Here is a 26,327-nt window from a genome sequence, read left to right on the forward strand (position 1 = left end):
AATGCTGACATGTGTAGGAAGGAACTGCAGATGCTGGTTTAAACTACACAAAATGCCAGAGTAACTCAGTGGGACAGGCAGCATCTCTGGATAGAAGGAATGGGTGACGTTTCGGGTCGAGACCCTTCTTCAGTCTGAGGAAGGGTCTCGACGCAAAATGTCACCCCTTCCTTCTATCCAGAGATGCTGCCTGTCCATGCATCATAAGATTGCAACTGCACAGCCTGTCACTATGCACTGGGCATCAGAGTAGGGAGGCCACCTTGTCATGGACATGGACAATGTTGTTCCTGTGCATCACAGGACATTGAGCAGAGATCAATAGGAAATGTACCAAGGACAAACACTCATGAAACAAGACAGGCTGTGTCACCTTGTCCACCACCGCAGAGTCAGAGGATGTGGCCTGTGTTTGAATGGTGGAAATTCAAAACCAATATTTTGATGCAGAAAAGCTTGTTTTATAAAAGAAGCTCCCTAGTGGGACAACAGAAGCAGTTAGTATTGATTCATTCTGATACAGATCCCTTTCCGAAAATGACATTGTAAGATGGAGTATATGAAACATGACATGTGGTAAAATGTTTGTGGGGAAAGAGTGACCTTGGACTCAGATTCTCCAAGTTGTAGAAGCCCGAGGGTTTTTTACTTCCATCTTGACTGTTTATGTTGAGGACTAAATAAAGATGATTGTTTGCTGTGATGAGTCAACATGTCCATTAGAGTTACTTCACGTGGCCATCAAGGTAATTGAATGTGAATCATTCTTGCCTTAAAAATTCTACTTTACTCGGCAATGTGTAGTTAGGGAGCCAATGCATTATTATTGGATACAAACCCTCTTCAGAGAGCTTCCAGTGTGTATTTTGAGACGAAGATCGCTGCTTCTTCATTTGTGGTTAAAGGTTTCAGCCCAGGAGATGGTACATATATGCTCACGCCTTCAGTCTGACTTTTGAAATGTGCAAAATATAACTGTGCCAAAGCTTCAGGATATGCAATGGGTGTGTGCATGAACCCTTCAACATCTCTATCGATTGTCTTGATGCATGTTAAATGCCCAGTGCTATTCCAATGCAGATGGATAGAGTACGTTTCGAGAGATATGGGCCGAATGCCAGTTGGTTGGACTAGTGTAGATGGGACATGTTGGTCAGTGTGGGCAGGAGGGCCTCTTTTCCACGCTGTATGGCTCAATGACTCTCCATGACTCTATTTCTGGGTGGCGCATAATTCTAAGACCATCGTCTATGGTTACTCAAGCCAATAAAGTCTCAGAATTTAAATATAAAATAATTAATTACAAAGAATTCTGCAAATTTAATCTTTGTTGATAAAATGTCATTTAAATCTTGGAATATTACCAGATGCAGCAAATCCAGCATCAGTAATCAAATATTCCAGCAACATGCTCTGGCTACAAGCCCTTCTGTTATCGATGGATTTCTCCTTTTAGACAATCAGGCACTCATGCATTCTTGCCCCAAAATGCATAAAAATGCATTAAGTAACCAGCACACTTTATAGCTTGACTTCACCGCTCATTGCCAAATAAATGGCTAATGATGAATATTAGCAATTTCTGCAAGAAACTGCAAATTCTGAAGAATATTAGCAAATTCTGAAGAAGGGTCTCGATCTAAAACATCACATGTTCCTTCTTTCCAGAGATGCTGCCTGACCCGCTGACTTACTCCAGCATTTTGTGTCTATCTTCGGTTTAGACCAGCATCTGCAGTTCCTTCCTGTACATTAGCAATTTGAATGCAGGATTGGGCAAAGTCATTATCAATACTCAAGATGGTACTGGCCCCAATAAAAGTCTAGAGCAAGTAATTGCGCCTCTTTGAAAGGGACAACAATCTTAACGTTTTAACTAGACAAGCCAGAAGAAGGGTCTTGACCCGAAATGTCACCCATTCCTTTTCTCCAGAGATATTGCCTGTCCCGCTGAGTTACTCTAGAATTTTGTGTCTAAGCCAGAGACAATGGCAAGAAACATATTTTGGTGCAACTGATTGATTTTAGTTTGATGTGGTGATTAATGAGCTAGGAAGAAAAGTATCCTTTATTGTCATTCAAACTTTTAGTTTGAACGAAATTGCATACCTTGCAGTCATGACAGAGAATAAAATAACTGAACACACAATGAACACAGTTTAACATCCACCACAGTGAGTCTACCAGGCACCTCCTCACTGTGATGGAAGGCAAAAGTCTTAAAGTCCTTATCTCTTCCTTCCTTGTTCTCTCTCTGCGTTGAGGCGACCCAGGCTTTCGATGTTGGGCCCCCCGCCGGGTGATGGTAAGTCCCACGGCCGAATCCAAGCTCCGCGAACGGGCCGGTTCAAACTCCGCGGCCCGGGGCGGACGAAGCTGCCACCCTCCAGTCCAGTGAACGAAGCTGTTGTTGCGGGAGCTCTGGAGAATCGGTCACCAACCCGTGACCTGCGAGCTCCCGATGCTGTTGTCCACTGGGCCCGCGGCCGAAGCCTCCGAGGCTCCGAAGTCGGGCCGCAGCCGCAGCACCACCACAGCCCCGAAGTCGGCCAGCTTTGCGATGGTGAGTCCTGGCTCTGCCCCCGGAGCCTCGAGGTCGGCCCCAGTTGGAGGCCGCCAGCTCCGTGATTAGGCCTCAGCGCAGATGGAGACGGAGACGGAGATACGACAAAGAAAAAGTTGCATCCCATCGAAGGAAGAGACTAAAACAAGTTTCCCCCACCCCCCAACACATACACAACTAAAAATAAACTAAAACATACGTCCAACAAGACAAAAAAAAAAAAAAAAAAAGAGAAAAAGACAGAAGGACTGCATGCGAGCCGCAGCTGCTTGGGCAGCGCCGCCACTAGGAAGATGGATGTTCCCCGTTGGATTGCAACCCTGTTGTGGTCGGGGAGCTTGTGTGTCTCAGTGACCCCGAGAGCTATGCCAGCGGGAGATTCGTCTCCTGTTAGGGTCTCCCATGCTGGACAGGTCAAAGGGTAGAGGCGAGACGAAGAGCGATCCACTGGTCCTCCAGGTTGGAGGTTGAGCGCAGGGCTAACAACCCTGTCTCGTAAAACAAATATGTTACGGAAACAGCAACTGAAGGAATCAACAAGGAGGACCTTTGTTACTGCCCTACATTCCAGGTGGCATAATAGGCAGTAAGTAAGTAAAGCCCCTGTTCCACTTACGTGTCCTTAGCATGCTAATTGAGGCGCGACAGTCCCGCAAAGGTCAGGTGCTACTTCATGCACCCGCACAGCCGTCTGTAGCGCATGACGTCATTTCTTCAGCCTGAAAGAAGGGTCTTGACCCGAAACGTCATCCATTCCTTCTCTCCATAGATGCTGTTGGTCCTGCTGAGTTACTCCTGCATTTTGTGTCTATCTTCAATTTTCTTGGCCCCGCTCTGGGAGTAGAAGTGGGGGCAAATCCGGATCCGCAACGGCCGTGAGCCCCAGGCCGAGCTCGGCGATCGTTTGCCTGCTTCTGCTGCTCTTGGACATGAGACGTTGAGTAGCGCCAGGGTCTTGGACCTGTCCCACTTTGGCCGTCAGTCAGGCACGCGAAGAATTTGTTCGCTACAAAATTTCGGAGCGCCGCGCAAAACCACGCACAACTCCATACTCCTCCGCGCTTCTCAGAGGGACCGGCCCCATGCGGCCACGAGATGCCCGTGCGCCACAGCGCGATGACGAGGTCGCGTAATTTGCGTGCCAAGGACACGTAAGTGGGACAGGGCCTTAAGTAAGTAAGTAAGAAGATAGATGGAGTTAAGGCATCGAGCACCTATGGACTAATTGAAGTCGGAGAACAAGATTGAGTGCTTGAGCAGCTTATTTCTGGTCCTATCTTCTTTTGAAGATGCCTCTAAGGAGCATAAATTAAGCTCTGAGGATCTTGAGTCCCGAGCATTGGGAGCCACTACACACTTCTCCTTGAAGGCTGCAATCTTCTCTGGCAACAGAGATGAAATAACTATCTGCACACAGCCTTCCATCCATTTTATATGAGAGCCTGTCACACATTTAAAATGTGACTGTAGGTTGATACAGATGGGACAGGTGGAAGCACAAGATTCCTACTGGATTTCAACTAATGACTTTCCTTTTTGAAAGGAAATATGAAGCTGACATTTGAAAATCCAGAGAACATTAAAATTCTGACTTTAAAAAAAATAAAACAAAATGTAACTTTAGCATTTGGTAATCTGCACAATTTCTTCAAATGTCAATTCAAAGACTTACATCTTAATTTGAGTCCTTCTTTATGTTAGGATTGCCTAACTGGTCTAATCCATGCTCCTTATGGTGAATATGTTGTTAAGTTAAACAATAATTGATTACAACTGGTTGTTTGTTGACTACTAAAGTATTCTGTACAATTTACAAGTGATTGTGTAGGTATGTTGTAAAACGTACCTGAAGGTCACTGAAAATCTGTCCCAGCCCGTGTGCGCGATTTTGGCGCCGTTTAGAGGGGGGCGGGTTTAAAACGCGATTTTCCCTAGGCTGTTCAAACCGAGCTTGCTCAGCCTAGTTAATTATTAACGAAAAATCGCTGGTAGATTACATCGCATGAGCTATTATTAGTTTTAAGGGCTTTATTTACTTGTTATAGTAGGTTAAAAATTAACCTCTAAACCCGCGACCGCCGACAACGGGCCGCATCTCATACAGGGGACAATAGAAGGTAGGCTGTTTATTTTTACGTTAAAAAGGGCTTCTTAAGATCCCTTTATACAAAGTTTATTGTTGCGAGTAGCTAATTTGGGGCCCATTATATCCCGCAGTATTTTTCTGGGCATTTGGGGGCACAAATCTACTGCAATGTGAATGTTCTAAACCAGTGCAGCCACTTGTAAGCTGATTTAAATGCCATTAATTTACAGCAATTGACAACTAAATTCCTTCCATTTGGCGTATAAATTAATGTAAATGAGATTTAAAAATCATGTTTTATTGTGAATTCTTTGTGAATATTATTTGGACACTTAGGCTATTTAAAAATGTTAATCATTTCTTAAGAAATGGATAGATGTTTAGATCTAGTAATTGAGTTTTGTAATTAGCTACAATTGGGTAACTAACTAATTATATGCTTTAATTTCAGGTCATCCAAGTAAGATTATTTTATATTTGTTTCAGAATGCTTCAATCTATGATAACTGAAAATTTCATTCAGTTATCTTAATTTTTAAGAAAGTTATGGGCTTTTGACTGTCCTCGATCACAGCTTTTTTGTTATGTCCATAGAAAATCAATAGGGAACAAGATGCTAATTTCCGAGTATGAAAATGGCCATAACCTTTTAAATACTTGAGATAAGTGAATTAGGTGTCAAATTAAACTTATTTTTATGCTTTATCTGATGGGATAAATTGCAGACTTGATTTTTTAAATCTCAAAATTTTGTAACATTGCTAGATTGTGTGCAATATCAGCATGCAAACCCATCTGAATAATGCTGATGTAGTCACCAATGTAATAAAAGCATTAGCCACACAGTTATGTGGCCGAGCTATATTTGAATTACAGAAATAAAGCACAATTTCTCATCGTAAGTTGCTTCTGCTGTTAAAGACTAATGATATTAGTCTGCACTGTTTTCCACAATCAACTTTGCAAAACCCAACTTGTAAAAACATAATGAGTATGATAAATAACACTGCCAATCTGGGAATCCAGAAGAGATATTATAATTTGTGTGATTTTTCAGTGATTTTACTTCATTCAGTATACAGGGCAGTGAACCGTCATGGAAATTGATGTAGTGTTTAATTTACTGATCATGGATCAGCTTGGATCAGTTCATTGCATTCTTGATTCTAATTTGAAAGGTGTAAGTGAGAGCCCCAGCCCAGAAATTCACAATGCCACCTTGACTGAAATCCCAGTGATGTATCGAGACATCCATGCCATGTCAAAGGTGCCTTAGCAACACGGTACTTTCCAGTGGATATAAAAAGTCTCCTGGTTCCATTCAAAGGAGAGTTTTACTGTCATGCTTGCATCGTTCAGCTAATCCCATCATAGGTAACGGTTTTTGAAACTTTTATAGCTGGTAAATTGCACGTTACATTTGCCTATGCAACTGATGCGTGAACTATAAAATTCTCTTTCTCTATCCCTTCCCCACCCAAGTCGCACCAGCTTCTCGTTCTCACCCAACAATGGCCTGTTTCCTTTATCATTGTTACTTTTTTGCATATCTTTCATTCATTGTTCTTTATCTCTCTACATCATCGTCTATACCTCTCATTTCCTCTTTTCCTTAACCAGTCTGAAGAAGGGTCTCGACCTGAAACGTCACCCATTCCTTCTCTCCAGTGATGCTGCCTGTCCCGCTGAGTTACTCCAGCTTTTTGTGTCTATCTTCGGTTTGAACCAGCATCTGCAATTCCTTCCTACATATAAAGTGTATAAGCCTTATTTTACTTCGGAGTCACGTGAGTGACTACGTGAAGACCCCACCAGCACGCATGCGCGACAGAGCGTCTCAAGCAGTGTAACAGTGACAGGCGGGGGAACGAGCTCTCCCGCAATAGAGTTTAAAATGGGACCTCCAGGTAAGTAAAACTTATTCTGAGGTCGTATTTTCGTCAAACCCTTGTGCTCTGTTTTATAGAGAACATGGACAAGGGCAGAAAAACAAAGAAGGTCGCACTCCATCCGACTGTGATGACCCAGGAGGGTTCCAGCAGTGGGGGGGCGACCGGCGGCACCTGGACCGTACTCGCTGCGGTCAACAGACACCAACGCAATTTCTGCTGAGCCAAGCCCAACGTCGCAAGCTGCTCAGCTCGAACCACCGCAGCGGGTTGGAGGCAAGGCAAAGCAGAAGTCAATCCGGCCGGCAGACTCTGATGAGTCCAGCACGGAAGACAAGCCGCCCAAGAACGGCAAAGGTGACCGATTGTCCCGCATGGAGCGGTTGATGGAGCAAATGCTCCAGCGGGACTTGCTCCGGGAGATGGGGCAAGCCCACCATGGGAGTGCATGCACACCCACAACAGTGTAATATCCAGCACTGTCCATCGCATCTCCCTCAGCAGAGGGGAGCGTTGGTGACCAGGGCTGGGCTGGTCAAGAAGAGGGGTCTGTGGCTGAAGACAACAGCAGTATGCTGGGGATGCAGGAACAGGAAGAGCTGCTGGGAGTGGTCAACCGTTATGCGGTAACACCACGAGCGGGACAGCCGTTGCAGTCTAAACTGGCGGCCAGTATTGACTACCGGTCCTTCAACCCACTACAAGAACAGGTAGTAAATGAGGTGTTGGACAGATACACGCCCCCGGAGAATTGCATCTCACTCAATGTACCGGCCGTCAACAGCCAAATCTGGGGGTACATTGGGTTGGGCATACGAACCCAAGAGGTAAAGCTCCAAAAAATTCTGAAGCTCCTGACGTCAGCCATTACATCATATGCTCATTCATGGATGGGGTCAAAATGACCGACAACCAGCAGGACACCCTGGCTCTACTGTGCAACACACAGTACGAGATAAATAGCCGGCGGAAAGATGCCATCAGACCTGCCCTCAATCCCAAATTTGCAGGGTTGTGCAAATCTGCGACCTCACAACCTTAAATCCTGCTATTTGTAAAGGACCTGTCGAAACAGGTAAAAGATCTGGATGAGGAGTCGAAAGCGCTTGGACTCAAGTTCAAGTTCAAGTGTTCAAGTGAGTTTATTGTCATGTGTCCCTGTATAGGACAATGAAATTCTTGCTTTGCTTCAGAACACAGAACATAGTAGGCATTTACTACAAAACAGATAAGTTTGTCCGTATACCATGATATAAATATATACACACATGAATAAATAAACTGATAAAGTGCAAATAACAGAAAATGGGTTATTAATAATCAGAGTTTTGTCTGAGCCAGGTTTAATAGCCTGATGGCTGTGGGGAAGTAGCTATTCCTGAACCTGGTTGTTGCAGTCTTCAGGCTCCTGTACCTTCTATCTGAAGGTAGCAGGGAGATGAGTGTGTGGCCAGGATGGTGTGGGTCTTTGATGATACTGCCAGCCTGTTTGAGGCAGCGACTGCGATAAATCCCCTCGATGGAAGGAAGGTCAGAGCCGATGATGGACTGGGCAGTGTTTACTACTTTTTGTAGTCTTTTCCTCTCCAGGGCGCTCAAATTGCCGAACCAAGCCACGATGCAACCGGTCAGCATGCTCTCTACTGTGCACCTGTAGAAGTTAGAGAGAGTCTTCTTTGACAAACCGACTCTCCGTAATCTTCTCAGGAAGTAGAGGCGCTGATGAACTTTCTTGATAATTGCATTAGTGTTCTCGGACAAGGAAAGATCTTCAGAGATGTGCACGCCCAGGAATTTGAAGCTCTTGACCCTTTCAACCATCGACCCGTTGATATAAATGGGGCTGTGGGTCCCCCTCCTACTCCTTCCAAAGTCCACAATCAGTTCCTTGGTTTTGCTGGTGTTGAGGGCCAGGTTATTGCGCTGGCACCATATGGACAGTTGCTCGATCTCTCTTCTATACTCTGACTCATCCCCATCAGTGATACGCCCCACAACAGTGGTGTCGTCAGCGAACTTGATGCTGGAGTTCGCACTGTGATTCGCTACGCAGTCATGGGCATAGAGTGAGTACAGCAGGGGGCTGAGCACGCAGCCTTGAGGTGCTCCCGTGCTGATTGTTATCGAGACTGACACATTTCCACCAATACGAACAGACTGTGGTCTGTGAATGAGGAAGTCGAGGTTCCAAATGCAGAGAGATGCGCAGAGATCCAGTTCTGCGAGTTTGGTAACCAGCTTGGAGGGGATGATTGTGTTAAATGCTGAGCTGTAATCGATGAATAACAGCCTGACATATAAGTTTTTGTTGTCCAAGTGGTCCAGAGCAGAGTGGAGGGCCAGCGAGATCGCATCCACCGTTGATCTGTTGTGGCGGTAAGCGAACTGCAGTGGGTCCAGGTTTTTGTCGAGGTAGGAGTTGATTTGCTCCATGATCAACCTCTCAAAGCACTTCATCAACACCGGCGTTGGTGCCACAGGTCGATAGTCATTGAGGCACGTCACCTTACTCTTCTTGGGCACTGGTATAATTGATGCCCTTTTAAAGCAGGTGGGGACCTCAGACCTCAGGTTGAAAATGTCCGTAAAAACTCCAGCCAGTTGGTCCGCACAGGTTTTTAGAACAAGACCGGGTATACCATCAGGACCAGGTGCTTTTCGGGGGTTCACCCCTCTGAAGGATTTCCTGACGTCGGCCTCTGTGACTGAGACTGAAATGCCATCACAGCGAATGGGGGATCGGGAAGGCACATCAGTATTCTTCCTATCAAAGCGTGCGTAAAGCGCATCGAGCTCGTCAGAGAGTGATGTTTCGCCGACATTCGAGCTGCCTCCTGGTTTCGCCTTGTAGGAGGTGATTGCATTCAGGCCCCGCCACAGCTGCCGAACATCTGTCTTATCCTCCAGTTTGGAGCAGAAGTCCCTTTTGGCCTTTTTGATGGCCTGACCAAGGTCGTATCTGGACTTCATTTAGGCTACTGTATCATTGGAAGTGAATACCCTGTGTCTGGACATCAGAAGAGTGCAGATCTCAAAGTTCATCCAAGGTTTCTGATTGGGAAACACTCGGACGGTTTTTGTAGGGATGCAGTCCTCCACACATTTCTTTACGAAGTGTGTAACGACTGTGGCGTATTCGTTCAAGTCCGTTGCCGAGTCCTTGAACATTGCCCAGTCTACAGACCCCAAACAGTCCTGGAGTTTTTCCTCTGCCCCCCCTCATGAGGGCAGGCCTCGGAACGAGCAAAGCCACACAACCCAGCCGGCAGCACCCCAACGCATCCACCAGCAGGCGTCAACATCATGGTGCTGGTGAAATCATGGGGCCCGCATATCATCCCCGGAGGTCTTTTTTAGGCCAGGGCCCAGAGCGGACCCCATGGAAGATGCGCCAACCCCACACAGCAACACCTCGACCGATGAAGAAACAGAAACCCAAGAAATGAACCCTCTACCGGTAACCATGGAGGTAGGTGGGTCTGGTTCCTTCCAGAACATAAAAGGTGCAGGGCCTGTACTAACAGGGGAACGTTTACAACTGTTTTTGGAAACATGGAGGACTATCACTCTTGATAAATATATATTACAAAGTATTCAGGGATATAAAATTGAATTCATTTAAAAAAGTATGCCACCAGTTCAGCATGCACCCCACAGGGAGTTTACCCTCTCACAAAAAGAAAAATACGAGGGACAGGCAGAACTGGTGAGATTACATACAAAAGGAGTCATAGAAAAAACGGAACATGACCCTTTGGAATTTGTATCATATATCTTTACAAAAACCAAGAAAGATGGTGGATGTCGCATCATCATTGACTTGACGACACTGAATACTTTTGTCCAGTTATATGGTTATATGGTTGTATACATTTCAAAATGGAAACATTTGTTACTGCCAAACAATTGATTTCCAGAGGATACTTCATGGCATGCATCGATCTAAAAGATGCATACTATTCAGTACCCATTCATAAGGATCATCGTAGATACCTAAAGTTTAACTGGATGGGGCAACAATGGCAGTATAAAGTGTTGCCAAATGTTCTAACATCAGCCCCAAGATTATTTACCAAGATATTAAAACCAGCCTTGGCAATACTAAGAAAACAAAAACATATTGTCATGGCATAACTTGATGACATTTTAATAGTGGGCAAAACCCTAGAATTAGCTAAATCAGCAGTATTAGCTACTAAATAATTGTTTGAAACTCTGGGGTTTGTTATACATCCAGATAAATCTAAGTTGACACCATCCACAACTATGGACTAACAGGGATTCACAGTTAACTCAGTCCAAATGTCTGTAATGTTGCCAAAAGAGAAAGCAGCAGAATTGGTACAAGCCTGCAACAAATTGATGGTTACCAATCAACCAACTATTCGACAGGTGGCAAGAGTAATTGGGAAATTAGTAGCAGCATTTCCAGCTACCCAGCTTGGACCTTTGCATTACCAAAACTTACAAAGAGCAAAGGTGCAAGCTCTAAAACAACATGCAGGTCATTTTGATCGACCCATGAAATGACCAGCTAAAGCAATCTCAGAATTACAATGGTGGAAAGTAAACATTTGGCATAGTTCCAGCCCCATCATTATCAATAACCCAACAATTACGATATACACGGACGCTAGTGCTCAAGGCTGGGGAGCAACTAACACTATATCTAGTACTGGTGGTAGATGGAATATATAAGAATCATCACTACTACAGACACTGGGTATAAATTATTTAGAAATGTTGGGTGCAATTTATGGGCTAAAAGCTTACTGTTCAGCTATGCACCATTTGCATGTCCGCCTACAAATTGACAATACCACAGTGGTGGCCTATATTAACCATATGGGCGGAATAAAATCGATATCATGTGACAATCTGGTCAACACAATCTGGCAATGGTGTGTCGACAGACATATTTGGCTATCAGCAACTTACCTACCAGGTAAGCTTAATACAGTGGCAGACACCAGGTCACGAAAATTCAACGACAACACCGAATGGATGTTGAATCCCAAAGTATTTGCTGAAATTACAAAGCGATATGGAACACCAGATATCGATCTCTTCGCATCCCGACTGAATCACCAGTTATCAACATATGTCCCTTGGGAACCAGACCCTGAGGCAGCAGCGATGGACGCGTTCTCGCTGAATTGGGGAAAATTGTTTTTTTATGCTTTTCCCCCCTTCTGCCTCATCAGTCGGGTCCTACGCAAAATACAAATAGACTCTGCTTCAGGTATTTTGGTAGTACCCGACTGGACTACACAGCCATGGTTCCCTGTGGTTCTTGACATGGTCACTGAACCACCCATGACCATTCCCAGAAGACCAGATCTGTTGGTCCACCCTGTCATGGGCAAGAGTCATCCGTGCCATGACAGAATAAATCTGTTGGGTTGCAGAATTTAAAAAGACCACTATTGGATCTGGGACTATCAAACAGGACCATGGACATGATGATGGCATCTTACCGACAATCCACCAAGAAACAGTACCTCTCCAGCATCCGGAAGTGGGAAGCGTACTGCTCGAGGACTAGGGCAACATATAGAACAGCGACAATAACGAACGTACTGGAGTTCCTGTCCAGCCTTCACTACGATGAAGGTCTGAGTTACAGCACAATTAATTGTGCTAGGAGTGCTCTGTCAGCCTATCTATGGCAGGCACCAGGACAACAGTCCATAGGATCACATCCGCTGGTGGCCAAACTAATGAAAGGTATTTTTAATACCAACCCCCCTAGATCAAGGTACACCCAGATCTGGGACGTCAGTGTCGTCCTGTCATTTCTAAGGGGTTGGTCACCAGCCAGATCCCTGACTCTGGAACAGCTCACCCTGAAAACTGTAATGCTGATGGCTTTAGTCTCAGCCCAAAGGGTCCAGTCCCTACACTATCTAAGACTGGACAATATAGTCACATCAACTGACCAAATTACATTCACAATCTGGGAGCTGGTCAAGCAGAGCAGACCAAGAACTTCAGGACTAACGATGGAATTCCAGGCGTACCCACCTGACCCCCGTTTATGTGTCATGTCACATCTGCTGCTATACATTAGCACAACCAAAGCATTCCGAGGGAGAGAAAAGGCACTATGGGTCAGCTTCAAAAAGCCACATGGTCGGGTGTCAGTACAAACCATCTCAAGATGGCTTAGCCAGGTATTGGGAGCTGCTGGGGTGGATACTGACATTTTTAAATCTCACTCCACCAGGGCAGCAGCAACATCGGCGGCCAGGAATATGGAGGTACCAATGGACCATATCCTGGCGGTCCACGGAAAGGACTTTGCAAACGTTTTATAACACGCCGATTGCCAAACCTGCATTGTTTGCAGAAAGGATTTTAAGTTCTGCAAATATATAATTTAAGCCCGGGGGAGCGTTATTTTCTTTGTTTAAAATAATTATTGTTATTGATTTAAAAAAAACTGATTCATGTTTTATTACGATAACATACTTCTTCCCTTGGATGACTTCGGCAGTGAGTGAAGCATGGACTGTTACACGGCTTGAAATCACAGAGCTTTAAATTCTTCACGTAGTCACTCACGTGACTCCGAAGTAAAATAGAAAGATTAAACGAGAACTTACCAGTTTGAAGTTTGATCTTTATTTGATGCGGAGTTACAATGAGGGATTACGTGCCCTCCGCTCCCACCCTCAATTATAAAGGTCAACTGGTATCCTAGTTCTTCTTATCTTTACTATGTTTATTTCAATTACTGTGTTCTGTGATTCCACACCGCTGCTTTGAAGAATGTCGCGCATGCGTGCTGGCGGGGTCTTCACGTAATCCCTCATCGTAACTCCTCATAAAATAAAGATCAAACTTCAAACTGGTAAGTTCTCATTTAATCTTACTATTGTCCACCCTTGGTAAAACTCCTTTTTATTATGCAGGCTTAATGAAGATCAACAATAATTTCTGGAGGACTCTGTCATTGTTCATTCCACAATATTCCAATTCTTTGCCTCAACTTATGTAAACACATTGACACCAGTGCTACCAGCAGGAAGTTACAAAACAGCCAATATAAGTCACCGTACAGACGGCTCAATTCTAGAAGAATTATGCAGACATTCTGACATTTAATGGGGATGCTACAGAAGAATAAACTACACCAGTATGCTGAAAGAATCTTTGGTGCCTACTTTTGCTACTCTGCTGCAGACAATGTGACGAACACACATATGAAAGACTGCTGAATGACCGATAAAAGACCACTGCAATGTGCCACTTACCGTTTCCGATGCCTTTTCTCATCTTTTCTCTTTCTCTTTGGACTTTTGGAGCTGCAGGAAAGAATAGGACATTTTTTTGACAATCAGTAGTTAGGCACAAAACCAATTCAGCACTTATTAACTTTTTTCCATCAAATTATCTCATACCTGTGGCGTCGTTTCTTTGCGGACGCTGCTGCTGACCTGCGGATAATACAAATTTGATTGGTTTAATTTATTGTCACGTGTACGGGGGTACAATGAAAAGCTATTGTTGCGTGCTATCCAGTCAGCGGAAAGACAATGCATGATTACAATCGAGCCATTTACAGTGTACAGATACATGAGAAGGGAATAAAGTTTAGTGCAAGGTAAAACCAGTAAAGTCCGATCAAAGATAGTCCGAGAGTCACCAATGAGGTAGAGTTCAGGACTGCTCTCTGGTTGTAGTAGGATAGACAATAGACTATAGACAATAGGTGCAGGAGTAGGCCATTCGGCCCTTCGAGCCAGCACCGCCATTCAATGTGATCATGGCTGATCATCCCCAGTCAGTACCCCGTTCCTGCCTTCTCCCCATATCCCCTGACTCCGCTATTTTTAAGAGCCCTATCTAGCTCTCTCTTGAAAGCATCCAGAGAACCTGCCTCCACCGCCCCTGAGGCAGAGAATTCCACAGACTCACCACTCTCTGTGAGAAAAAGTGTTTCCTCATCTCCGTTCTAAATGGCTTACTCCTTATTCTTAAACTCTGGCGCCTGGTTCTGGACTCCCCCAACATCGGGAACATGTTTCCTGCCTCTAGCGTGTCCAAACCCTTAACAATCTTATATGCTTCAATGAGATCTCCTCTCATCCTTCTAAACTCCAGAGTGTACAATCCCAGCTGCTCCATTCTCTCAGCATATGACAGTCCCATCATCGCGGGAATTAACCATGTAAACCTACGCTGCACTCCCTCAATAGCAAGGATGGTTCAGTTGCATGATAACAGCTGGGAAGAAACTGTCCCTGAATCTGAAGCTGTATGTTTTCACACTTCTACACCTTTTGCCTGACGGGAGAGGAGAGAAGAGGGAGTGACCAGGGTGCGACTCGTCCTTGATTATGCTGCTGGTCTTGCTGAGGCCGCGTGAGGTATAAATTGAGTCAATGGAAGGGATTTGTAGGAAAGAACTGCAGATGCTGATTTAAATCGAAGGTAGACATAAAGTGCTGTAGTAACTCAGCAGGACAGGCAGCATCTCTGGAGAGAAGGAATGGGTGACGTTTCAGGTCGAGACTGGGTTACTGCAGCATTTTGTGTCTATGGAAGGGAGGTTTGTTTGGGCTGGGTCCATAATTCTCCGCAATTTCTTGCGAATGCGTGAGAAGACCAGCACTTTGCATTTGTACATATTAAGTTTCCAATTTTTCCTCTTGAGATACGTAAATGAGGCTATTATATCCAATTAGCAGCGATATTAATGAAAAGGAACCATTCAGTGGATTAGGCATAACGATTTTCTCTGATTTAAAATTAATTATGAAACGGAGCTTAAATACAGAAGAGTGAGTGATGTTAAAATGGGAACATTATTAAACCATTATTGGAAATCAAACAGTTTGGACAAATTCTGATGTTCCTTAACACTAAATGGGTTTTTAGTACCCTACCCACCCTCAAATTGTCTTTTTAGTTGTGAAGGTTTCCATTTGAGTTAAAGGTCTAATATCTAACATGAGGGATGCTGGATCTGATAAGCCCAGCATTATCTGTGACCTGAGATAGACACAAAATGCTGACGTAACTGAGGGCAAAGGCAGCATCACTGGAGAGAAGGAATGGATGATGTTTCTGTGACTCTAATCCAGGCAGCATTCAGGTAAATCCAGGCAGCATTCTGGCAGCATTATGCATGTAAAATGTTATGTGTAAACACCATGAACTTCCAGGTATATATACTTGTAAGTGTCCCCCATAGATTTCTTACCACGCTGTTGCTAGAGTTCTAACGAAGACCAAAAAATTTGAACACATTACACCAATTCTTAAATCCTTACATTGGCTCCCTGTATGTCAGAGAATTGATTTTAAAATCCTGCTGCTCACCTATAAATCACTACATGGTTTAGGGCCAAAGTATATCACTGACATGCTTCCACTATATAAGCATTTTTAATTTTGCTTTTCTTTTCTTTTAGTTCTTCTATTTTATTTCATTTTATTATTTCATTTATTGTATGACATGTTTTTATGTGAAGCACTTTGAGTCTGCCTCGTGTATGAAATGTGCTATATAAATAAAGTTGCCTTGCCTTGCCTTGCCTTATACGTCTCATATCTCACTATTAATATTTGGTGGTAATTTAGCAATCTGCCCCAGAAGCGTTTGTGGGTCATCTCTGGCAGATGGCATTCAATGCGCTCTGTCTCTTTCCAAACAAATATATATATATTTTTAATAAAGTGTACAATTCGATATTTGTTCGATACCAGGACATCTAAGAGGCCCTCATTCTCTTGGGAATGGGGGTTCCCCTCTTGCATCATGGTTGAGGCCCTCACACGGGTCTCCTCGATATCCCGCATCTCTGCTCTTGCTCCCCCTCGCCCCAGATGCAATAAGGACCCTATTCCCCACTAATCCCCCAAGTCCTCACCTTTCACCCCAATAGTCATCGCATACATCATCTCCAACAGAATCCCACCACTAGTCACATCTTCCCATCTCCACCCCTTTCTGCCTCCCACAGAGAATGTTCCCTCCGCAACTCCCTGGTTAACTCATCCCTTCCCACCCAAACCACCCCCTCCCCAGGTACTTTCCCCTGCAACTGCAGGAGATGCAACACCTGTCCCTATACTTCCTCCCGCAAATCCGTCCAAGGACCCAGACAGTCCTTTCAGATGAATCAGATGTTCACTTGCACCTCCTCCAACTTCAGCTACTGTATCCGCTGTTCCAGTTGTGGACTCCTGCATATCGGCGAGATCAAGCGCAGGCTATGGGATCGCTTTGGGAAACATCTTCGCACAGTCCGCCTAGACCTACCTCATCTCCCGGTTGCTAAACACTTTAATTCCCCCTCCGAGTCCCACACTGACCTTTCTGACCTGGGCCTCCTACAGTGTCAGAGTGAGGCCAAACCTCATATTTCGCTTGGGCAGCTTAACAATATTACCAGAAGTATCAATATTGATTTCACTAACTTCAAGTAATGGGCCCGTCCCACTTTGGCGATTTTTCAGGCGACTGCCGCGACTGTCAGAGTGGAACACACACACACGCACGCACACACACACACAGACACACACACACACACACACACACACACACAGACACACACACACACATGCACACGCGCACACACACACACACACACAAACACACACACACACACCGCTTCCTTCACCAGCCCGTTATGTAGGTAGGGGACAGGGCAAGTGGGGGGAACGCTGTCTGAGTGACATTCACATGGTGCAAAGCCAATGTGATACAGACACACACCGCGATGAATAGGAAGGTTGGCGATGTAATTAAGACAGCTGAAGCGCAGTGTACGGTAAGTCCTTTAAAAGAGGGGTGGGGAGCGTGAGGGAGAGGGGGGGGGGGAGAGGGGGGAGATGGAGTGTCACTGTCCTCCTGATTAATTTTACAGTTTGTACGCCTCGTTGTCACCTTCCCCTCATCCAACAATGAACCATTTTACATTGCCGTGATCACTGTCTGCTTTCACCTGTTCTTTTCACACCTTACATACTCTGTGTACCCTTCCATATCTAGTTTCCCCCTGACTCTCAGTCTGAAGAAGGGTCTCGACCCGAAACGTCACCCATTCCTTCTCTTCAGAGATGCTGCCTGTCCTGCTGAGATACTCCAGCATTTTGTGCCTACCTTAAATTGAAACTTATAGGAGCAGTAACTGCAAAATAGAAATTGAGACTGGCACAAAATGGAAATCTGCTTCAAAGCTTAATAAAGGTGTGAGCTACAAATAGCTGCAAACTGCACTCAAAATCACGTGGGTTTTTCAGAATTGATTTTCCAGTTCAAGTTTCCACTCAAACTAATTTCCATAATTACAAGAGTAAACTAACTCCTCCATGACCTGTGTAGTCAGAAAGTCATTTTAAAAATAGATTGTGCTTTAAAATATATTTTATAAAGAATAGTGGTGTCTGATACAGTTTGCTCAATACAGCTGAAAATGGATTTAACAAAGTAAATATGGATCGTTGATCAGAGCATCTCATCCACCATCTGTAGGTGACTTCAAGTTAAAATCATTTAAAATGACCTTAAAAAGACTGTGTACAGCAAGTTAGTGGTGACATTGGTATTTACCTCACAGTTTTTAAACTACATTATTAATGGTATTATTTATGATATTTTTAAATGTGCTCAACAGTGTTGCATCTACAAGGTTTCACCTTAATCCCAAGAGCAACTTTGACCACCCCTTACACTGATGCAATTAGCACAACTTTGATTGGGATTAATTGGATCTGGGCACACGGCTGATGTCGTTCGTGAGACGGCTTCAGGAGCAAAGCTTTTTCGAACTTGCTCAAAAGTTAGTTACATTTTGATTTACATTGGGCTTAACTTGAACCGGGAATTTATGATCTTTTATGGCTGTTTTGTCTCATTTCAGATGAACCATGCTATAAACATAGAACCATAGAAATATAGAAAATAGGTGCGATTCGGCCCTTTGAGCCAGCACCGCCATTCAATATGAACATGGCTGATCATCCAGAATCAGTACCCTGTTCCTACTTTCTCCCAATATCCCTTGATTCCATTAGCCCTAAGAGCTATATCTAACTGTCTTGAATACATCCAGTTAATTGGCCTCCACTGTCTTCTGTGGCAGATAATTCAATAGAGTAACAACTCTCTGGCTGAAAAAGTCTTTCCTCATCTCAGTCCTAAATAGCCTACCCCTTATTCTTAAACTGTGACCCCTAGTTCTGAACACACCCAACGTGGGGAACATTTTCCCTTCATCTAGCCTGTCCAATCGCTTAAGAATTTGATATGTTTCTATAAGATCTGGTAGAGTATATTATATGTTTCTAAAAGATGCTATGATATAAGATGAGACAGAGAGTTACACTGCACGGAAACAGACCATTCGGCCCAGGTCAGCACTGACCATCAAGCACCTTTTTACATTAATCCTACATCAATCCCGTTTCTCCACTCCACACCCATCGATCTGCCGAGGTGCCTCGTGGCGGAGGCTTTCCCAAGGTGCCGCCGCCACGGTGCCTGTCGAAGGGTTGTTGGTTGGCGGGACGTCGTCCGAAGGTCCAGCGATCGACGGACCGGGTACCCACCCAAAGGCTCAGCAGTCGATAGGAGATCGCTGCAGGCTCGTCGGCCAGCAGGGCCGGGAACCGTGCAAAGGCTAGTTGGACGGTGTAACCGGGAGGGTCTTGGACTCGTTGGATGTGAGGAGCGTGGGCTGGTAGGAGGGTGAACCGGGGTAATATCTCCAGCGACTTAAAGGTCGGCTGCAGGAGGCACCCCCGGGACACAAAGATGGCTAGACGAGGGGAGGAGAGGGACAATAGACAACAGACAATAGACAATAGGTGCAGGAGTAGGCCATTCAGCCCTTCAAGCCAGCACCGCCATCCAATGTGATCATGGCTGATCATCCTCAATCAGTACCCCGTTCCTGCCTTCTCCCCAATTCCCCTGACTCCACTATCTTCAAGAGCCCTATCTAGCTCTCTTTTAAAAGTATCCAGAGAACCTGCCTCCACCACCCGAGGCAGAGAATTCCACAGACTCACCACTCTCTGTGTGAAAAAGTCTTTCCTCGTCTCCGTTCTAAATGGCTTACTCCTTATTCCTAAACTGTGGCCCCTGGTTCTGGACTCCCCCAACATCAAGAACATGTTTCCTGCCTCTAGCATGTCCAAACCCTTAATAATCTTATATGTTTCAATAAGATACCCTCTCATCCTTCTAAACTCCAGAGTATACAAGCCCAGCCGCTCCATCCTTTCAACATGTGACAGTCCTGCCATCCCTGGAATTAACCTCAATAGCAAGAATGTCCTTCCTCAAACTTGGAGACCTAAACTGCACACAATACTCCAGGTGTGGTCTCACTAGGGCCCTGTACAACTGCAGAACGACCTCTTTGCTCCTATACTCAACTCCTCTTGTTATGAAGGCCAACATGCCATTCGCTTTCTTCACAGCCTGCTGTACCTGCATGCTTACTTTAATTGATTGATTAACAAGGACCCCCAGAGCCCGTTGTACTTCCCCTTCGTCGGTTCGCGGGAATTAATCCATTACATCAAACTGACTTTGAACTTCGAATAAAGGCGGAAAAAATAACGACGCCCACGTGTAATATACGCGAAAAACAATTCACAGGGCAGTTGAATAGGAGACAAATAGAGGACTATTGAACTTTGCCAGATTTGACTATTCACCTTGGCAATGGGCTCATGAGGGCTAGTTAACTGACCAACCCACGTGTTTTTGGAAGGAAATTACATTGTGGGCAGAAATACTGTCACAAGGACAATAGACAATAGGTGCAGGAGTAGGCCATTTGGCCCTTCGAGCCAGCAGCGCCATTCAATGTGATCATGGCTGATCATCCCCAATCAGTACCCGTTCCTGCCTTCTCCCCATACCCCCTGACTCCGTTATTTTTAAGAGCCCTGTCTAGCTCTCTCTTGAAAGCATCCAGAAAACCTGCCTCCACAGACTCACCACTCTCTGTGAGAAAAAGTGTTTCCTCGTCTCCGTTCTAAATGGCATACTCCTTATTCTTAAACTGTGGCCCCTGGTTCTGGACTCCCCCAAGTTTCCTGCCTCTAGCGTGTCCAAGCCCTTAACAATCTTATATGTTTCAATGAGATCCCTCTCATCCTTCTAAACTCTAGAGTGTACAAGCCCAGCTGCTCCATTCTCTCTGCATATGACAGTCCCGCCATCCCGGGAATTAACCTTGTAAACCTACGCTGCACTCCCTCAATAGCAAGAATGTCCTTCCTCAAATTAGGGGAGCAAAACTGCACACAATACTCCAGGTGTGGTCTCACTGGGGCTCTGTACAACTGCAGAAGAACCTCTTTGCTCCTATATTCGATTCCTCTTGTTATAAAGGCCAACATGCCATTTGCTTTCTTCTCTGCCTGCTGTAGAGCAGGAGACCTGCAAACTCCACATAGCCAACTCCGGAGTTAAGTGTGGGTCACTGGAGCAGTGAGCAGCAAGTCAAGTGGCTGAGGCCCCAGTAATGCAACCTGAAATAGAATGTGCCAGTGTGCTGTGGTTGTATGAGGAAGATTATCCATTCAGGCCATCATTTTCGCTGAACATTCGATTATTTGAATGCAATACAGTAAATGATAAACGGAAATGTGTAGAATCATAGAGTTACACAGCACAGCAACAAGCCCATCAGCCCAGCTCATCCAGCCTGACCAAGCTGCTTAATCAAGCACACCCCACCTGCCTGAGCTGGACCCATATCACTCCAAACCTTTTCAGTGAATGTTCCTGTCCACGTGTCTTTTAAGTGTCTTAATTTTAGGGGTCTCTACCACTTCCTCTGACAGCTCATTCCCTATACTCACAACCCTCTGCATGAAAATGTTGTCTCTCAGCTTCTTATTAAATCTTTCCCTTCTTACCTTAAACCTTTAGATTCAAGGGATATGGGGAAAAAGCAGGAATGGGGTTCTAATTGTGGATCTGCCGTGATCATATTGAATGGCGGTGCTGGTTTGAAGGGCCGAATAGCCTACTCCTGCACCTATTTTCTATGTTTCTATGTTTCTACCTTGTCCTCTAGTTTTTGACTCCCTTACACTGGGGAAGATTCTGTGGTTATTAATCTTAAGAATGTCCCAGATAAATTTATGTATCTCCATAAGATCACCCCTCAATGTCTTATCCTTCAGGGAAAAAAGACCCAGCTCTGCTTTTTGCTCAAACCATCTAGACCCAGTAACAAGCTCGCAAATCTTTCTGGCACCCTTTACAGATTAATGACCTGGAGAAGCAGTAGAGGACACAGTACACTTTTGGCCTTAGCAACATCTTGTATAGCTGTAACATGTGATCCCAACTCCTGTACTAACTATCTTCAAGAGTCAAGAGTCAAGAGTGTTTTATTGTCATATGTCCCAGGTAGAATAATGAAATTCTTACTTTCTCTCTTAAAAAGGGCTCTTAAAAATAGCGGAGTCAGGGGATATGGGGAGAAAGCAGGAATGGGGTACTAATTGGGGATGATCAGCCATGATCACATTGAATAGCTGGCTACAACAAACCCATATATATATATATATATATATATATATATATATACACACACACACACATCTATATATATATATATATATATATATATACACACACACACACATCTATATATATATATATATATATATATATATATATATATATACATACACATACACACATACTAAAAACAAACAAAACAGTGCAACAATAATAATAATAATAATAATAATAATAATAATAATAATAATAATGATGGATGGGATTTATATAGCGCCTTTCTAATACTCAAGGCGCTTTACATCGCATTATTCATTCACTCCTCAGTCACACTCGGTGGTGGTAAGTTACTTCTGTAGCCACAGCTGCCCTGGGGCAGACTGACGGAAGCGTGGCTGCCAATCTGCGCCTACGGCCCCTCCGACCACCACCAATCACTCACACACATTCACACACATTCACACACAGGCAAAGGTGGGTGAAGTGTCTTGCCCAAGGACACAACAACAGTATGCACTCCAAGCGGGATTCGAACCGGCTACCTTCCGGTTGCCAGCCGAACACTTAGCCCATTGTGCCATCTGTCGTCCTGATAGTCTATTGTAGTTATGACAATAGCAGATACAATAGTCTATTGTAGTTATGACAATAGACTATTATGAGGCTGTTGTGTTTAATAGTAAGATTAAATGAGAACTTACCAGTTTGAAGTTTGATCTGTATTTTATGAAGAGTTACGATGAGGGATTACGTGAAAAACCCGTCCAGCACGCATGCGCGACATACTTCAAAGCAGCAGTGTGGAATCACAGAAAGACACAGTAATTGAAATAAATATAGTAAAGAAAAGGAGAGCTTAGATACCAGTTTGATCTCTATTATTGAGGGAGGGAGCGGAGGGCACGTAATCCCTCATCGTAACTCCTCATAAAATACATATCAAACTTCAAACTGGTAAGTTCTCGTTTAATCTTACTATTTTACTTCGGAGTCACGTGAGTGACTACGTGAAGATTTTAAAGCTCTGTGATTTCAAACCGTGTAACAGTTCATACTTCACTCACTGCCGAAGTTTGAGGGAGGAAGTATGTTATCGTAATCAACCATGAATCTGTTTGTAAAAAACAATAATGGTGTTTATTAACAATAACAAAAAGCAAATTGCTCCCCCGGGCTAAATTATATATTTGCAGATTGTAATATTTTCTCTGCAAATGAAGCAAGTTCTGCCAACGGCTTATTATAAAAAGTTTGAAACGTTCGTTCCCCAGACCACCCCGCTGTAGCCAGGATGTGGTCTATTGGTACGTCCATTCTCTTAGCCGCCGACGTGGATGCTGCTCTGGTTGAGTGAGATTTATACATGTTAGTATTTATACCAGCGGCTTTCAGCACCTGCTTGAGCCATCTTGAAATGGTTTGGCTCGTTACCCGGCCATAAGGTTTCTTGTGGCTGACCCATAAGGCTTTTTCTCTCCCTCGATGGATTTTAGTTGTGTCAATATAGTTCAGTAGGTGGGTCATGGCACATAACCGTGGTTCTGGTGGGTAGGCCCAGAATTCCATGACTGAATTTGATGTTCCTGGCCTGCTCTGTTTGACCAGCCCCTGGATAGTAAATGAGACATGGTCTGAAGTTATGATCATGTTGTCCAGTCGTAATAGGTCAAGTGACTGGACTCTTTGTGCTGACACTAGTGCCATCAGCATTACCGTCTTCAGAGTTAATTGTTCCAGGGTGAGGGACCTGGCTGGTGACCATCCCCTGAGGTATGTCAGGACCACACTGACATCCCAGATATGGGTGTACCTTGGTCTAGGGGGATTGGAGTTAAATATCCCCCTCATGAGCTTGATCACCAGCGGGTGGCATCCCATGTCCTGATGTCCTGTTGTCCTGGTGCCTGAATTAAATAGGCAGAGAGAGCACTTCTGGCTGTGTTAATGGCGCTGTAGCTGAGTCCTTCATTATGGTGAAGGCCTGCCAGGAACTCCAGTACATTGGTTACAGTTGTAGTTGAGTAAGTGGTTCCTGTATCCGAACAGTATTTCTCCCACTTCTTGATACTTGATAAGTATTGTTTCCTTCTGGATACACGGTGGGATGCTGTCATGGTGTTGATGGTGGTTTCTGACAATCCCAGGCCCAGCAGAGGCCTTTTCAAAATCTGCAATCCATGAGTTTAATTATATCGTGGCATGGGTGGCTTATGCCAGATACTGGGTGAGTTAGCAATTCTGGGCTACTGGGAAAAATCATTGGGGTCTCGACGATCATGTCGAGGAGCACTGGGAACCATGGCTGTGTAGGCCAGTCGGGTACTATCAAAATACCTGAAGCAGAGTCCATTTGTATTTTGCGTAGTACCCGACTGATGAGGCAGAAGGGAGGAAATGCATAAAATAAGAAATTTCCCCAGACCAGCGTGAACGCATCTACCGCTGCTGCCTCAGGGTCTGGTTCTCAAGCGACATACATAGGTACCTGGTGATTTAGTCTGGATGCAAATAGATGGATACCTGGCGTGCCATATTGCTTGGTAATTTTAGCAAATACTTTGGGATTTAACATCCATTCGGTGTTATCATTGAATTTGCGTGCCCTGGTGTCTGCCACTGTATTTAGCTTACCTGGCAGGTAAGTTGCTGATAGCCAAATATGTCTGTCGACACACCATTGCCAGATTGTGTTGACCAATTTGTCACATGATATTGATTTTATGCCGCCCATATGGTTAATATAGGCCACCACCGGGGTATTGTCTATTTGTAACTGAACATGCAAGTGATGCATATTTGTTGAATATGCTTTTAATCCATAAAATGCACCCAACATTTCTAGATAATTTATGCCCAGTGTAAGTAGTAATGATGACTCGAGGTTAGTCCATCTACCACCTGTGCTGGATATGGTATTAGTTGCTCCCCAGCCTTGAGCACTGGCATCTGTTTGAATAATTAACGTTGGGTTAACGATGATGATAGGGCTGGAACTATGCCAAATGTTCCCTACCCACCACTGTAACTCTGATATTGCTTCAGTGGGTAATTTCATGATCCGGTCAAAGTGATCTGCATGTCGTTTTAGTGCCTGCACTTTTGTTCTTTGTAAGTTTTGATAGTGCAGAGGTCCAAATTGTGTAGCTGGAAATGCTGCTACCATTTTTCCAATTACTCTAGCCACTTGCCAAATGGTTGGTCGATCGTTGACCATTGTTACATGTTTGTGCCAATTCTGCTGTTTTGTCTTTTGGCAGAGTTACAGACATGTGGACTGAGTTAATTGTGAAGCCCAGATAGTCCATGGTTGTGGATGGCGTCAACTTAGATTTACCTGGATGTAAGACAAGTCCCAAGGTTTCAAACAATTGTTTGGTAGCTGACACAGCTGACATAGCCAGTTCCATGGTTTTGCCTATTATTAAGATATCATCAAGATATGCCATGACAATATGTTTTTGTTTTCTTAATATTGCCAAGGCTGGTTTTAGTATCTTGGTGAATAATCTTGGGGCTGATGTTAAACCGTCAGGCAATGCTTTAAACTGCCACTGTTGCCCCATCCAGGTAAATTTCAGGTATCTGCAATGATCCTTATGAATGGGTACTGAATAGTAAGCATCTTTAAGGTCGATGCTTGCCATGAAGTATCCAGTTGTTTGGCAGTTACAAACGTTTCCATTTTGAAATGTATATACTTAACAAACATATTTAGTGAAGTTAAGTCAATGATGATGCAACATCCACCATCTTTTTTGGTTTTAGTGAATATGTTAGAGACAAATTCCAAGGGTTCATGTTTGTTTTTTTCAATGATACCCTTTGTAATTAGCCTCACCAGTTCAGCTTGTCCCTCTCGTTTTTCTTTAACTGAGAGGGAAAAGACCCTTTGGGGTGAGTGCTGAACTGGTGGCAAGTTTTCTAGAGTAAACACTATTTTGTATCCACGAAAGCTGTTGAGTATATATTTGTCATTCGTGATAGACTTCCATGCTTTCACAAACAGGTGTAATCTCCCCCCTGTTAGTATATAACCCCCGCTTTTTATATGCTGGTAGGAACCAGACCCACCTACCTCCATGGTTACGGGTGTTTCTTCTGTCTCTTTGTCGGACGTTGAGTCTTCTGATGTGTTGTCTGATGTGTTGCTGTTGTTTCGGGGTGGCACATTTTCCATGGGGTCCGCTCTGGGCCTTGGCCTAAAAAAGGCTTCCGGTGGTGATGTGCGGACCCCGAGCTTTCACCAGTCCCATAGGGTTGACGTCGACTGGTGGACGCGGTGGTGTA

At 44.4% G+C, this 26,327-nt stretch overlaps 1 protein-coding gene across 2 annotated transcripts in view; it reads right to left on the reverse strand.

Moving 5' to 3' along the window:
* The window catches only part of srrm4 (serine/arginine repetitive matrix 4), a 433,233-nt gene that overhangs the window by 69,795 nt on the left and 337,111 nt on the right, over positions 1-26,327 (reverse strand). For both annotated transcript variants that reach the window (XM_033043101.1, XM_033043100.1), the window contains exons 5-6: positions 13,942-13,977; positions 13,795-13,845 (exon numbers count right to left, since the gene is read on the reverse strand). In XM_033043101.1, the coding sequence (XP_032898992.1) occupies positions 13,795-13,845; positions 13,942-13,977 (87 nt within the window). The remainder of the gene's footprint in view (positions 1-13,794; positions 13,846-13,941; positions 13,978-26,327) is intronic.

The sequence above is a fragment of the Amblyraja radiata genome, chromosome 25, assembly GCF_010909765.2.
Source record: "Amblyraja radiata isolate CabotCenter1 chromosome 25, sAmbRad1.1.pri, whole genome shotgun sequence".
NCBI classification, from domain to species: Eukaryota; Metazoa; Chordata; class Chondrichthyes; order Rajiformes; family Rajidae; genus Amblyraja; species Amblyraja radiata.